We start from the raw sequence: 17,286 nt of genomic DNA, 5'->3' as shown, positions 1-17,286 counted from the left end.
CTTTCAATTAAAAAATAAACAATGAAAATGTAAAAGAAAAAGAAAATTAATTAAGTTTGAAAACCCATCGCACATTTCAAGGTATGAATAAAGTGTCAGGACAGTTTATTTATTTAAACAGGGTTGCATCGATAGAGTTTATTCCCTTTGTGATGCAAAATAAGAAACACAGAATCTTATTCTTGCAACATTTTAAATTTCTATTGTCAAAGAAATTGCAGCTAAATTAAAAAAATAAAACGGTACAAAACGAAAAAAGTTCAAAGCAACATAAATTAAGAACAGGCGTTTTTCTTTGCCTCTCTCGCGCTGGTATTTTTTTTGTAAGTTTGGTCTCCCTCACTGCGCGTGGCGGGTCTTTCTCGAAATTAAGCATTTCAGCGTAAAAAAACACCATACAGCTGATAATACTGTATATGTCGCTGTGTGTCATCCACACAAATCACGAAAGAAAAAACTGTAACAAATAGCTTTTGTTCCTTCAAAGATACAACATGCTTTGCTGAATTCACCTTACAATAAAACGAGGTGGGTCGCGAATTAAAGAGCTCTGTATCTGCTAAATTGAAATTGTGTGTGGAAAACCTTTAAATACAATCAATAAAACTACAATATATAATTTAATAAGATATACAGATGGTGGTCAACCAGAATGAGACTTTTACCGCCGCCGTTCCCGCGGCGGCAAAATTGGGATGTGTATTTGCTGCCTTTTACCGCTGAGTGGCGCTGTAATCACAGACTTTGAAAAGTGTCAGTTTATTCTCTTTATGACGTAATCTGCCGCGGCAGTAATTTGAGCTGAGGTCACAGATAAATTCAAGATAAATATTGTAGTTAAATGAATTCAAATTCATTAAATTTAAACAAAGTAGACACACGTTAACATTGTGTGCCCAGTTTTTCTATAATTTAGAAAGGCTATGTCAATAGGTTACTTGTCATTTTCTTCGTGTTATTTTAATGTGTTTGTAGATTTATTAACTGAAACATAACAGTGAAATAACTTAAAATAATTTACCGTGAAATTAAAACATTTTCAGGACTTGCAGCTCCTAACCGATGTAGTCGGTTTAAGCATTCTTTGTTATATTCAGAACTAAATAGCCTTACATGTTACAAACTTTTAAAACAGAGAAAATAGTAGACGTTGGCGATTCAGACGGTAGCTCTGTGGTCAAAGCATTATCAATAGCCTCTCGAAGCTTCAAACGATCTGAGATCGAATCTCAGTGTAGCCGACAGTGTTTATGTTTTTCCGTTCTTGATGCTTAAATATGCATCTGTTTATTAAAGTCAATCATCTTGTTTAATTATCAATTGTACATTACAACATAAATTTGCTACATTCCCGCTGCAAAGACGACACATCTGATGAAGGAAGACTGTCAGCCGATTGCACCAGAAAATGAAGATGATTCGTCTTTAATCTGCTAAATAATTTTTTTGTGTGTGTGTGAATCATTCACGAGATTGAGATGACTGACAGTGAATTAAAAAATAAACAATGAAAATGTAAAAGAAAAATAAAATTAATTAAGTTTGAAAACCCATCGCACATTTTAAGATATGAATAAAGTGTCGGGACAGTTTATTTATTTAAACAGGGTTGCATCGATAGAGTTTATTCCCTTTGTGATGCAAAATAAGAAACACAGAATCTTAGGCCTATTCTTGCAACATTTTAAATTTCTATTGTCAAAGAAATTGCAGCTAAATTAAAAAATTAAAACGGTACAAAACGGAAAAAGTTCAAAGCAACATAAATTAAGAACAGGCGTTTTTCTTTGCCTCTCTCGCGATGGATATTTTTTTTGTAAGTTTGGTCTCCCTCACTGCGCGCGGCGGGTCTTTCTCGAAATTAAGCATTTCAGCGTAAAAAAACACCATACAGCTGATAATACTGTATATGTCGCTGTGTGTCATCCACACAAATCACGAAAGAAAAAACTGTAACAAATAGCTTTTGTTCCTTCAAAGATACAACATGCCTTGCTGAATTCACCTCACAATAAAACGAGGTGGGTCGCCAATAAAAGAGCTCTGTATCTGCTAAATTTAAATTGTTTGTGGAAAACCTATACAATCAATAAAACTACAATATATAATTTAATAAGATATAGGGCCTACTGTACATAGGCTATGGACTTTTGGAGATTTTGAGATTAATCCTTAAAAGAATTTTGCCTTTGCCTCATCAGGCTGGCTCCGACACTCTCCATATGAAAGACGGAACATTAACACCTCTGTCCTGCACCCCCACGATAAAGCAAAGTATTGCCTTCTCCAAACCCCCCACAGGCTAGCTGAGTTTGCAAAACAAAACAAAGAGTTTGCCACTCGTCGTGCCAAACAAATTATAAACTTCAATATTTAATTCAAAACAATCTCAAAACGCTTTGAGACATTTTGAAAAGCCGTGGATGCATTACTGCCACTGGAACCATGAACGCAACAGAATACTGGTTCTGATTTTATTGTTTGTCGTTTAAACGTCATATATATGAATTATTATAGGCTACAGAAGTAAAGTCATTGTATAATATTTGTTCCTTAGTGTAAAATGGAAATGCATGGCGATTTTATTTTGTAAATAGGCAAAAAAAAAAAGTTTTAGAAGACAAATCTCTCTGCATCAACAATAGACTATAAAATGCATTAATAGGCTAATATAAAAACACCAGTAGTCCAAGTTAGTTCGGGATTCGAACCCATGTCATCTAAATGATCGTAACGTACGTTCAACCACTCGGCCACTATTCACTCGTTGCGATACGGCCTAACGTTCCAGTGTGTGTTCGCTCGCACGAGCGAGAAACGCTCTTCATTCAAATGAACGCGCCGCCGCATTTGTTGAACACTAATTCAACATGCCAGAATAAAACCTGGCTTTAGAACAATGCATAGTGCCACTCGTCGTGGTGTGCCAAAAATTACAATAATTTAGTTTAATTTATTTCAGTGTTAATGTTTGAGTTAAAAAATCCTCTACAAATTAAATTAACCCAAAGTCGGCTATAAGAGTCCTTTAGGCTACGTAAAAAGCAAAGGGCTTACAGTCTTAACATTTAGGCTACTTTGCTTAAATTCGATACATTTATTTTCAGTAGGGCCTAATACATTTGTAGGGATGTAATTTCAGTATGCTTTACCAACGCTATGTATTCAATTAAAGTTCCAAGAGGTCTGGGGTGCATTTCCCGAAAGCATCGTTGGCCAACTATGGTCGCAAGTTCATCGCAATGTCCATTGAACTCTATTGGTAACGACGGAACTTGCGACCATAGTTGGCCAACGATGCTTTCGGGAAACGCACCCCTGGTCTCTATATTTCCTTCCCAGCTGACACTTATATGCAAGTGCACAGCAAAAATCACAACTTGTGTTTGCTGCGAACGCAGGTTATTTAAGGTGTCTCAACTGTACACAGTCTACCCTACAGTGTGAATTCGTTACAAGGTTTCATTTAATTACATTAACGTGCAGCAATTTGTACAAATAGAGTCTATAGGCCTACTGTTGTAGACATTAAATAATCTCATTTAGTATCATATTTGTTAAAATATTATAATGTTGTTTTTTCAATCTATGTTGAATATGAAAAGTGAACAGCATGAGTAAGATAAGATGCATTATATCGAGAAATGGATATGGAGTGGGTCAGACATGATTTTGACCACTTCATTAAGTTTTGTTTAGTAGAAACCTTTTTTTAAAGTGAATTTCGTTTTCTATAAATTGTATCTTAATTTTAATCATTTTTCATCGCCCAATTGTCTGGATTCAATAAGAGAAGCAAACAGACACTAATCATAGAGGCACCCGTGAGGTCACTTGCATTGCACGTCAGCTGGAGCGCATCTCATCCTCCTAACTTAACGAAACTCAGCGTATGCCTCACACAGACATGATAAATACATCAAATACACAAAGCTTGAAATGTCTTCAAACGAAATAATTCAAAACGAAAAAGAAAAAGGCTACTCTCTGATTATGTCTTTGTGCATTTCTCTCTAGGTGCGTTCACTACAAATATGGCGATCGTCAACTTCATCTTTGCAGTCGACACTGTCAGAAAACACTAGTTCATTGATAAAAATCATATGAAGACAAGGCATATATTAAGTTATTTTAGCTGTTATGAGAAAAATAAATCTAACAAAACCTAAAATCTAAATCTAATAAAAAAAAAAAAAAAATATTAACGCCAATTCAACATGCCAGAATAAAACCTGATTTTTGAACAATGCGTAACGCCACTCGGCCTGGTGTGCCAAAACACTACATTTTAAACTTCAATGTTTAATTCAAAACAATCTCAAAACGAGTTGTGATTTTTTTTTTAAAGCCTAGCCTATATACATTAAGGGCATTGAAACCAGGATCTTAACCAAAACGTGTTCCGCGTAATCTCTCAAAAATTATGCCACACTACTCCATGTAATTTTTTTTTTTTTAAGGACTGCTTTTGAAATCACTATAAATTGTATCGCTCACGAGAGCTCTTCGTTTATCTAATTCCTCAATAGAATAGTAAAAATATTCAGCATCATTGCTCCTAACATCGTCTCTATTTTTAACTTTTGATTCTATTTTTTCAGCTGTAAAATTGATTCTATCTTTGGTTCTATTCTGTTGTAGCCTAATAGGCCTATTTATATAAATGAAAAATATGCCTATTATTTAACCCACTTACATTTTAAAATACGGCAATTGCTGCTGTTTTGCACAATGTCCCTTTGCGCCACCTGGCGGTCATTTCGGGAACGACTTTGAAATGCGGCTGGTTTATTTTCGCCGCGGTAATTTCGCCGCGGCGGCTGGCGCGGCGGTAATAGGCATTCTGGTTGACCACCATCTGTAGGGCCTACTGTACATAGGCTATGGACTTTTGGAGATTTTGAGATTAATCCTTACAAGAATTTTGCCTTTGCCTGCTCATCAGGCTGGCTCCGACACTCTCCATATGAAAGACGGAACATTAACCCTCAGAGGTCGGCAATCACGCCGGCGTGATCTGCTCGCTTTTTTCCTTATGAGTTGAATTGAGACCCAAAATACTCTTTTGACTTTGATTTTACAAAACAAGTTTCATACATCAATCGATTCTGTTAAATGTGTATTATTTTTGTGTATACTCACAATAAAAACAAAGTGTTGTGCTTTTTGCCAAATAAAGAAAAATAAACGTGATGCGAGTTCTGCCTTCTCTCTGTCAGTGAAGTCCATTCTGAAACGCATCCGAAAATGAACAATAACTCAGCAAATACTCAGTCAAACAGGCATACAGACGCACAGGCATGAAGCTTGAATTCTCTTCTTTTAAATGAAGTAATTTATATAAAAAACAAATATTCTCATCTTGTGAAATCTGTATTAAAAGAGAGCGATTCTAGTCAAGCTTATTACAGCTGATTCAGATGTAATGTGACTCCGCCCACGGAGAGCATGCGCTATTCAAACGCAAATGGCTGAGGCAATCCACGCAATCCTGTGAACGCCCCCATATCAGCTCGAGAAAACACACAAGTTTATTCAGATCATTACTTGTTTACGCCGTCTTGCAGCTGTGAGGAATAATAATAATAATGGAAAATGTCCCTCAGAAGTGCGGGTATATCGAGGAGCGAGCTGAGGAATACTAGTAAGTTTTTTCCTTCTCACGTGAATTTCTTCACGTGGGTTTCTGTTTATGAATGAATGAACGGCAGAGATGCGTGCTGTTTACCACAGCTGGCAAAGACAGTTTAAATTTAAATTGCGTGTGTGAATGAATGATGATGTTTCAGCAAACTGTATTGCTATACTGAGATGAGTAAAAATCGACTGAAATATGTTGAAATAAAATGTAGGCTATTTGTATAAGCAACGTATTAAACTGCAAATTAACAATATGCCCTAATATTTCATGAAAACAACGTTACAGTCAGGCGAAATATGAAAGTAATGAATACATAGATAAAATGTAGGCCTATAATCATTTTTTTTTTTACAAAGAAAGAGTACACTTGAAATATTGTTGAAATTGTAATTATTGTTGTAATTGTAACCTTTTTAATAAAATAGCAAAACATATTTACAAGATAGATGTAAGCAAAATCTTAAATGGTCAATATAAGTCTTCTTCTAAATATATCTTTTGTCCTTGCATTGTGGCTCAGTCAGTGTCACACCTGAATGAATGGCTAATTATGCAGAGTCATTATGCAGAGTGGGTGGGACATTGTATTCTAAGGTGTAAACCACTCCTCGTTCACGCCCCCTCGCATATTGGCGATAATTTTGAAGAAAAAACATGGTGATGACATCCATTAGTCAAAAGTCTTATTGACACATATTTACTATGTGTTTTGTGGCCATATTTCAGAAATTTTAGTTTTTAGTTTTTTCAATAACCATGCCTAAACATTATAAAATGAAAACATGTACATACACGTGGCTCACATATTATGGTAGCCCTGTTTGTGCTATATAGAGTGAATTTACACCTTTGCCATTGATATGTTTATGAGCAAAAAAAAAAAGCACAGGGCATGTCAGAACATCTCAAGGGCCCCAAAAAAAGCCCAGACCCCAGAGGGTTAACACCTCTGTCCTGCACCCCCACGATAAAGCATTTAAAACAGATAAAACTATTGCCTTCTCCAAACCCCCCACAGGCTAGCTGAGTTTGCAAAACAAAACAAAGAGTTTGCCACTCGTCGTGGTGTGCCAAAACACTTAATTATAAACTTCAATATTTCATTCAAAACAATCTCAAAACGCTTTGTGACATTTTGAAAAGCCGTGGATGCATTACTGCCACTGGAACCATGAACGCAACAGAATACTGGTTCTGATTTTATTGTTTGTCGTTTAAACGTCATATATATATATATATATATATATATATATATATATATATATATATATATATATATATATATATATATATTTTTTTTTTTTTTTAATAGAACTGCTTTTGAGATTACGATTGGAATTATTATAGGCTACAGAAGTACAGTCATTGTATAATATTTGTTCCTTAGTGTAAAATGGAAATGCATGGTGATTTTATTTTGTAAATTGCTATAAGCAAAAAAAATATGTTTTAGAACTAGACAAATCTCTCATAACAAAAATCACAACTTGTGCTTGCTGCGAACGCAAGTTATTTAAGGTGTCTCAACTGTACACAGTCTACCCTACAGTGTTAATTTGTTACAAGGTTTCATTTAATTAAATTAATGTGCAGCAATTTGTACAAATAGAGTCTATATGCCTACTATACTGTTGTAGCCATTAAATAATCTCATTTAGTATCATATTTGTTAAAATATTATAATGTTATTTTTTTCCATCTATGTTGAATATGAAAAGTGAACAGCACGAGTAAGATAGGATGCATTATATCGAGAGATGGGTATGGAGTGGGACAGACATGATTTTGACCACTTCATTAAGTTTTGTTTAGTAGAAAACCTTTCTTTAAAGTGAATTTCGTTTTCTATAAATTGTATCTTAATTTTAATCAATTTTTCATCAACCAATTGCCTGGATTTAATAAGTAAGAGAAGCAAATATAACAGACACTAATCATGGAGTCGCCCGCGTGGTCACTTGCATTGCACGTCAGCTGGAGCGCATCTCATCCTCCTAACTTAACGAAACTCAGCGTATGCCTCACACAGACATGATAAATACATCAAATACACAAAGCTTGAAATGTCTTCAAACGAAATAATTCAAAACGAAAAGAAAAAGGCTACTCTCTGATTATGTCTTTATGTGCATTTATCTCTAGGTGCGTTCACTACAAATATGGCGATCGTCAACTTCATCTTTGCAGTCGACACTGTCAGAAAACACTAGTTTATTGATAAAAATCAATGTACGCATCACCAGATTTACAAATACACATCTTGCTTGTTGCACGCACACATATTATGTCGAAAAAACGAAATATTATGTTGAAATAACATTATTATTAATAATACATCTTTTAGAATATTTGATTAAATGCTGATTGTTGCGCTTGTTGAATTTAATAAACTTAAAACTTTAATTGTGATAATTAAAATAATTGAAAATTAAATATTTAGTGGCCAAGTTTAGCTAATTTATTATATAGGCTATTATATGCCTATTGCCTATATTAAGTAGGTCATATTAAGACAAGGCATATATTAAGTTATTTTAGCTGTTATGAGAAAAATAAATCTAACGAAATCTAAAATCTAAATCTAATAAATCTAAAAAAAAATTCTAACGCCAATTCAACATGCCAGAATAAAACCTGATTTTTGAACAATGCGTAACGCCATTCGGCCTGGTGTGCCAAAACACTACATTTTAAACTTCAATGTTTAATTCAAAACAATCTCAAAACGCTTTGTGACATTTTTTTAAAGCAGTAGCCTAGCCTATATACATTAAGGGCATTAAAACCAGGATCTTAACTAAAAAACATTCCGCGTAGGCTAATCTCTCAAAAATTATGCCACACTACTCCATGTTTTTTTTTTTTTTTTTTTTTTAAGGACTGCTTTTGAAATCACTATAAATTACTATGCAATTGTATCGCTCACGAGAGCTCTTCATTTATCTAATTCCTCAATAGAATAGTAATAATATTTAGCGTCATTGCTCCTAATATCGTCTTATTTTTAACTTTTGATTCTTTTTTTTCAGTACTAAAATTTATTCTATCTTTGGTTCTATTCTCTTGTAGCGTAATAGGCCTATTTATATATATGAAAAATATGCCTATTAGGCTTAGGGTTTTATATTTAACCCACTTACATTTTAAAATACGGCAATTGCTGCTGTTTTGCACAATGTCCCTTTGCGCCACCTGGCGGTCATTTCGGGAACAACTTTGAAATGCGGCTGGTTTATTTTCGCTGCGGTGATTTCGCCGCGGCAGCTGGCACGGCGGTAACAGGCATTCTGGTTGTCCACCATCTGTAAACAGAAAAGCTCTGATTGGGGTACTTAAATAGTTGAAATCTGGCAATTGCAAGCATGAATGCTCGTAGCGTTCATGCAACAAAAACAAAGACGTTTTTTTTTTTTAACTACATTTAATCTCATCTTTTTTGTCAACGATATTGCATGTTTATTTAGTCACAGTTATCATTTAATGAAGTTGGTGTTGCCTCATCTTCGTTGCGTCTTTGTTATTAGGGAAAAAAAGGTCGTCAATGAACATTTTTCGCCACATTAACGAAATAAACACTACTTTCTATCCAGTAGATGGTTAGCTTCTTTGGGGTGGAATGGAGGTGCGCTCACTCAGAGTAAGACCGCCAAACAAAGAGGGCAATCATGCTTTTGCTCTGGGACATATTCATATTGCATTCACATCGCAGCCTTTCGCGATTAGCTAATCGCAATGTTTCAAATCGCGATTTCGAATAAAATTAAATACTTAGTCGTTTCGAACAATCCTACTCTTATCTGTATGACCAAAATGACGGAGTATGTTTTTATGTTCGATCGTGTGCACGTGACCGGCCTTCATTTAGCTTTACATTGTGTGGGTAGATGAACGAGACTGGGCAACAGAAATTACTCAGGCCAGATTTTATTCTGCATGAATAAAAAGACAAATTAATCAAAACAAGCTTGAGTCTGTGGCCTTCTCTCGCATTTGTAACATCAGCCTCTCTTCATTCGCGCTTACCGGAACTGCAACACATTTACAGTTTTCATGTTTCTTATATTAATCAAAATCAATGGTGTTCAACATATTTAATCAAAAAAATTAAATGAAGCATTTTTTTCATAAATTCAAAAAATTATTAACAGAAGCATGAATGGGATCATACCTGCATGACTAAAAAGACAAATGAATCAAAACAAGTTCAAATCTGTGGCCTTCTCTTGCCATTGTAATATCAGCCTGTCAGTGATTATTTTAGTAAGGCATTATTTTAGCCAAAGCTTGCACACTCATGCTTAATGAACTCTCTTCAAAAATATATGCTTCACATCCTTTACACAAACTTCATACATATTTGAATAAGATTAAAGTGTATTAAACAACAAAATTACACGTTTTAGGACAATAAACAAAACTCAAATCAACTTTTTAGACGGAGCTTCAGCACAACTCGCCTCTCTTCAGTCACGCTTATCTGAACCGAAGGAGAACAACCAGAACCGGAACTTAAGTATTAAAGGAGCCACGCACTATATTTAACAATACTGAAAAAATATAAATCCATATAAGCATAGAAACATGACATCTCAAAGTAAAGAAATCAATATTAAAAGAATAAATTAAATGAAATATTAATAAAATAATTTCCAGAATAATAAATAATTATATAAAGAGGTAATAACAAAAGGAGAGATTTTGAGTGAAATTAATAAATAGAACCAAAAGAACCAAGGCCCAAGACAAAGCCCCCCGCTTCATTGGCTTCCTCAGGCCTGGGGAGAAGGCAGGTAGGGAGGACAGATGTTTAGGGATCCTAGGTACGGCAGAGGACTGGGAGATGAGAGTTGACCTCGGAAGGCAACTCAAGTTTCCAGAGGAGATTGCCGTAACCAGCCTCCGACCAGATATCATGCTCTGGTCCCAGGCAACAAGACAGATGGCCCTAATAGAGCTGACGGTACCCTGGGAGGAAAGGATCGAGGAGACACATGAAGGCAAGCAAGGGAAGTATAAGTCGCTCATCTCTGAGAGCCAGCAGAGGGGTTGGAGAGCCTGGAACCTACCGGTGGAGGTGGTTCCCGGGACAGTCACTTTGGAGAGCATTGGGGACTCTTGGGGTTAGAGGGGCAACCCGCAAGAATCTGGTGAACAATATATCAAAGCAGGCAGAGGCAGCATTCAGATGGCTGTGGTTGAAGAGGAGGGAGCGGTGGCTAAATGTGCAGAGGATTATTTTTCTGTCGATATTTGAATGCAAGTGCAGTACAAAGCCTATAATAAATAATAGTTTAGCATCCAGTTCTGAGGACGACATTTTAAACTATGAAACTTGCAGGATGTTTCAATGGTACAAAGACCTCTTATATGTCAAAAGAATTAGGAAAAATGTTGTTCAGTCTAATCACCTTCTCAATGGCATGTCTCCGGTCTGATTCGCCTGTTTTCTTTGTGCGTTGTCTGCGTGATTGTTGCCTTGGAGAACATGGCTTTGTTTTGACAGTTCGCTGTGTGCTCCACTGTCATTGTGGTTGATTTGTTTCCCCACCCTCTCGTTCGTTACTGCTCTGTCCCCGCACCTGTTATTAACCCTCTGGAGTCTGAGCTGTTTTCTGGGCCCTGGAGGTGTTCTGACATGCTCTGACATTTGTGCTTTTTTCAGTTATTTATAAACATATTAATGGCAAAGGTGTAAATTCACTCTATATAGCACAAACAGGGCTACCAAAATATCTGATCAACATGCATGTATATGTTTGAATTTTTAAGAGAATAATGTTTATGCGTGGTTATTGGAAAAAATAAAAATGAAAGTTGCAGAAATAAGACCTCAAAACACAAACTAAATATGTGTAAATAAGACTTTTGACTAATGAATTGTGTAGCTTTGAGTTCTGGCTTCAAAATGGCGTGAAAATCATCCTGCCTTATCGTTCTCATAAAACAGTACATTGATTTGAACTTTCTAAAACAGTTTTTTTGTCAGAAGAGGTTTATGCATCGGAGGGGTGGCCCATCAATATTAATGGGCCAATGGCCATCAATATTAATGAGATTCAGACCAGGGGTGTGACATACACTCTTTCAGTGGCTAATGGGCCATCAAGTGCCTGAACAAAGAAGACGAGATTCAAAGGTTTTGTTTTTCAATCTGTTTTATTGTAATTCCTCTATGTGGAGGAACTAAATGTTCTAAATTTGCTCTAAGCAAAATAAATGTGAGCAAAATTTATTAATCAGTCTGCTATAAAAAAAAACAACTGTGAGCGAAAAACAAAAGTAAAGGCAGGTATCTCACAGTAAATTCCTGTGCCCCGTTTATGCGGGCTACAAGTAATTCAAATGTGAGCAAAATAAAGAATCCTGAAAAAACTATCACAGGTTATAAAAAAAATATATTAAGCAGCACAACAGTTTCCAACATTGATTTAAAAAAATAGTCATCATATCAGAATGATTTCTGAAGGCTGATGGTTAGTGGAAGGTGGTCAGTAGAGCACACACATCTGAACACAGTCACACATCTTTATGCCACTCCTGAAAACAGTTCCCGTTTAACTGAAGACATAAGTGAACATTGCATGCCTTGCATTTCCATGGTGTTAACTGCTTTTTACCACACACTGCTTTGCAATGAACACATGAGCGGCGACCAACTGTGGCAACATCCCTGTCATCTGATGCCAGCTCAGCTCCTGGAACTGGCACATGGTCACTATTGGTCCGTTTTGGTGCCGTTTTCAGTGACACACCACATAGCTCTGTTATAAGCTGCTCCATAAACTCTTTATGGGACAAGTTACCATGTAGCTCTTTGTGCACAATGAAATGTGTCCCATGTGTTTGTTGTAGGCAGTCACAGGTGCAGGACATGGAAATGTCTTTGTCCTCCATGTATCTTGTGTTTTCACCCTCCTCTGTGCAGTGTCTCCTGAATAAGCAGGATGGATAGTAGAACAGACAGATACCTCTCGTGTGTCCATCCACTTTACAAATACAAGAGGTCCATCCCGAATCCACCTGATGGATCCCCTGGCAGATTTTTTAGAGAGTGAATTAGCTGCATTCCGAGGGCAGTCCTTCCTGTTGTCCCTGTAAGTCCCACATGCACCAAACTTCATTGCAAACAGGTCTTTGAGGAGCTTTGGACTTGTATAAAAATTGTCCATGTACACATGGTACCCAGAACCCAAAAATGTCTGGTCTAAAAGAGATGTTACAGCATCATATGACAGTCCATGGCCTGTGGGGAAATTGTTCTTTCCTGTGTACACAGAAAAGTCCACAGTGTATCCATTCAATGAGTCTGCAAGAACAAACAACTTGAAACCCCATCTGGTTGGCTTAGCTTTCATGTACTGTGTCATGCCTGTGTGTGCTTTGCATGCCACCATTCTTTCATCCACAGCTAAGTTTCTTCTAGGATGATAGATGGCTTTACAAGCCTGACGAATAGTGTCCATGAGAGGTTTGACCCCGAAGAGACGGTCATGTTCACGTGTGCCCCTCTTTCTGTCATTATCCATATCTGCATCTGGGTGACTCATGTGCACATTCCATGAAATGGTGCGGTATCTGTCCCGGGACATAACTGTAGCTGGAAAGGGTACAGAGAAAACACTGCTTTGCCGCCAGTAGTCGCTGATGGAGCTCACCTTCACCATGGCCATGTAGAACAGCAACCCAATGTAACGGTACATCTCACTGATGCTGATATCTGTCCATTTATATTTGCAGCCCTTTGCAGTTGCCTTGGCAGCTTGAGCATTTGTGTTGTGGCACAGAGTTGACACAGCACTTTCTGAAAAAAATTGTTTGAATAGACTCATAGGCGAATGTGAGTCAACAGAACTCGGTTGCGGTCCAGTTTCTCGTGCAGGACGGAATCGCACAGTCTGTGGAACCATGTCAACATCAGTCTCTGTTTTCCATGCCAGAGTGGACTGCCTGTTGCTTGTCTGCTGGTTAGCCTTGGCTCTCTTTGGGACAGGTGCTTGGACATGTTCATTGTCACATCTGTAAAAAACAAAACAAAACACACTGTGAGTATACTGATAACACAATCAAAGACACTGTATTATTATCATTATCGATCACTAATGGCCATGGGTAAAAAAAGACAACAGTTTTTGTAATATCACACAAGAATATGTACTTTTATATTATGATGATGTAAACAATTATATTTCCTCTGTAAATATTACGTCTGTGGACTTACTCGGGAAGATTCTCCATCACACTGAGAACTGAACTGCGTGCCCCTCTATGGGGTGCTGGAGAAGGAGAGCAAGCTGCAGCCATATTCCTAAAAAACAACAACAACAACAACAAAAACTGTTAGCATACATTATCCAAAGCAAACTGATGGGCAATTAATTGTTATGGACGCACAATCTATACATGTATATATCTGTTGATGGTCCATAGGACAGAGAAATATCACTGTGTCACCGCGAGTATCTGTTGATGAGCCATTTAGACCGCACGCATTTAGTGATGCTCGCAATGAACGGATCGTTCGCGAACGACACATCACTACATTTCAAACATTTACACCTGTATTCACAAACATGAAACATCTGTGCATAAGGCAGTACTGAAGCATGATAAGCAGTGTCATAGTCTAACCAAAACTATATATATATATATATATATATATATATATATATATATATATATATATATATATATATATATATATATATATATATATATTATACTAAATCACATATATCATATATATATTTAGACTAAATCACATTACACTTAAGCAGATATTCACAAATAAGGTACATAAGACATACGGCAGTAACGTTATTTCTGCATGATAATCAGTGTTATAAGCTAATCAAAACTGAGTGAAATATATTTAATATACAAATATGTTTAGAGAGTAATAGCCTATCACATTGAAAAAGTTTACACTTGAGCATATACACGAATGTTAAGGGATATTGTTATGCAATCTTTCATGTAAGATGCCAAAAGCTAGCCAACACTAAGCAGATATAGTCTGATATATCAGAAAAATAATTATATAACAGTAAAACTTACTCTGAAATTGTGTCCTCGGCGGGATCAATTCGCTCTTCAAAATGCTGCCGTTCGTCGTCCGAGTCTTCATCTTCCTCGGAGGAAAAGGTGCATTCTTCCTCGCTGTCCTGAATCATCTGAAGGGCGTCTTTACCGGAGAAACGAGCCATACTCAAAACGCGATGAACTATCAGTAAGTCTCATGAAGAAACTGTGTTTTTATGGCATTGATCGAGGGGCGTATGCGATGCATACTAGATCATCTAACTATTTACATGTGAATCGCGCCGAGGGCGGGGCGGCCGCAGCTGATTATAGAGCTAATGAGGGGAGAAGGAAAAACGGTACCTCTCCTTGCTTTCAGACAGATTACATGAGTTGAAAACATTTGTTTTTTATATAAATTACTTCATTTAAAAGAAGAGGTTTCAAGCTTCATAAAGACATAACTCACGTGTCTGTGTGAGAAGTGTTCGCTGAGTTATGATTCATTTTCGGACGCGTTTCAGAATGGACTACACGGACAGAGTGAAGGCAGAACTCGCTTCGTGTTTATTTTTCTTTATTTGGCGAAAAGCACAACACTTTGTTTTTATTGTGAGTATACACAAAAATAATACACATTTAACAGAATCGATTGATGTATGAAACTTGCTTGTAATATCAAAGTCCACAGAGCAAAATTAATTTCTTTTGAACTGAACTGAAAAAAAGTGAGCTGGTATCGCCGGCGATACCGTCGACCTGAGGGGGTTAATTACCACCCTCTCATTCATCATCACTGCTCAGCCCTGCACCTGTTATTGATTACCATCCTTGTTTATTTCCCTAATTATTTCTTGTGTCGTCTGTCTTGTGCCAGATCATTGTGTATGCTTCGACCTAGCCAGTTGATAGTTCTACAGTCGTGTCTTGTTCAGTCCTATTTTGAGGCTCCAGTGCTGTTTATTTTCCCTGTTTTTTTTTTTTGTGTGTGTGCATCTGTCAATCTCCCCCGGCCTTCTCTCTGCTGCCGGCCGGGTTCAGCCCTCTCATCACGTCTTCCTGCTCCAGTCGTTTGCCTCATCGGCGTGCGATTTCTCCGCTGCCTCAGTTGACTCGTGATACTCAAAGTTTAACTGCAGGTCACAAATATAATTTGATGTGGTACATTTGCAGATCAGAGTTCATTGCAATGCAAGTTAAACTCAGTTTTAAACTTGCAGTTTAGCAAAAGGAACTAGATTGCATTTAGTGTGCAAAAACTGCTATTGTAATTGTGGCAGTTTTCATATTGCATTGAACTGTACTTGCCAAGAGAACTGTGTGTCTGTTACCATTTTTCGCCACCGCTGCTGGCACAACATAATAAATCATATTTGGGGGCAAGGAATTGATCACTCCTTTTACAGCTTTGTTTTTGTAGACAAACGCACGCCTCAAAGAGTGGATGACTTGTTTATTCGGTTTTAGGCTGCGACCATATTCATCTGTATAAATTTCAAAACATATTTTTCTTCTCTTCAATTTGTCCTTCCATCTACACTGAGACAGTGTTTTTGTTCAGCAAAAACAGCTTTTAGAATATGTTCTTGCAAGTGGATAAACATTTACATGTTTAAAAATATCTTGTGGGTTAATGTACATCTAATTCTTGATAACAGGGAAATCCCAGGAAATTTGGTAATAATTTGCATTTTGATCTGGCACCATATTATTGAGCTTTTATGTCGTTTTATGCTGGTGCTGTAAAGGGGTTTAATTATTTGTAAATGATTTAGTGTAGACTGACAATTTTTAGAAACCGCTAGTGTGGACTGAGAACATATTGAAATGTAAATGCTGTTTTCAAATTGTGGCTTTTTCTATTTGACCACTGTCGGACATACAGTGTATTTTGACTAAAATAGGATTACTTTATGAATGTTATAATTCCATATCTATAAATCCGTAATGTTACTGTGAGTTGACCCCATCTTTGACCTCACGGCCCAACTCCATGTGAATACAGATTCAATCTACATTATATCTTGGCAATCTTTTATTTACTTGAAATTTAGATTTATTTATTTTGTTTATATTTACTTTTTTGTTATAAATACTACCTGAGTTTGTAATAACTATGCTATGGACAAGGGAACCCTATGGACAGTGAGTGCCAAGCTGTTCAGCCACCAATGTGGACTACTTCTCCACAACGACCACATATTTTACAATATTTGACTTTATTTTGTCTTTATATTGGCAACTATTTATTCATCAATTTTTTTCTAGTTTTTAAGGTGCTACTGCAACCCCTTTAAATAAAAATAGCCTGAACCCCAACTTACTGTGCTGTATTTACTCTCTTCTAGTCTTGTTGGCTGTAATCTCACTGGTCAGGATTGTGAAATTGTGTCATCAGCTCTACAATCCTCAAACTGTGTCCTAAGAGAGCTCGATCTGAGTAAAAATGACCTGAAGGATTCAGGAGTGAAGCTGCTTTCTGAAGGACTGAAAAACCCAAAATGTCAACTGCAGATACTGAGGTATTTAAGAACATATGAGAGATTATTTACAGTCTGCCAGTCATGTCAGTGTGTGTTTTTGTCAATGATCTGACTGACTGACTGACTGTGTGTGTGTGTGTGTGT

General features: G+C 36.7%; 1 protein-coding gene across 1 annotated transcript in view; it reads left to right on the top strand.

Moving 5' to 3' along the window:
- Nucleotides 1-17,286, top strand: part of LOC308687555 (uncharacterized protein) — a 100,705-nt gene that overhangs the window by 30,983 nt on the left and 52,436 nt on the right. Inside the window, exon 4 of the mRNA XM_081360161.1 lies at nucleotides 17,008-17,181. Coding sequence (XP_081216287.1) covers nucleotides 17,008-17,181 — 174 coding nt within the window. The remainder of the gene's footprint in view (nucleotides 1-17,007; nucleotides 17,182-17,286) is intronic.

Source organism: Scardinius erythrophthalmus (genome assembly GCF_964197995.2).
Source record: "Scardinius erythrophthalmus genome assembly, chromosome: 3".
In the NCBI taxonomy this organism is placed as follows: Eukaryota; Metazoa; Chordata; class Actinopteri; order Cypriniformes; family Leuciscidae; genus Scardinius; species Scardinius erythrophthalmus.
This window is presented reverse-complemented; position numbering and strand designations above follow the sequence as displayed.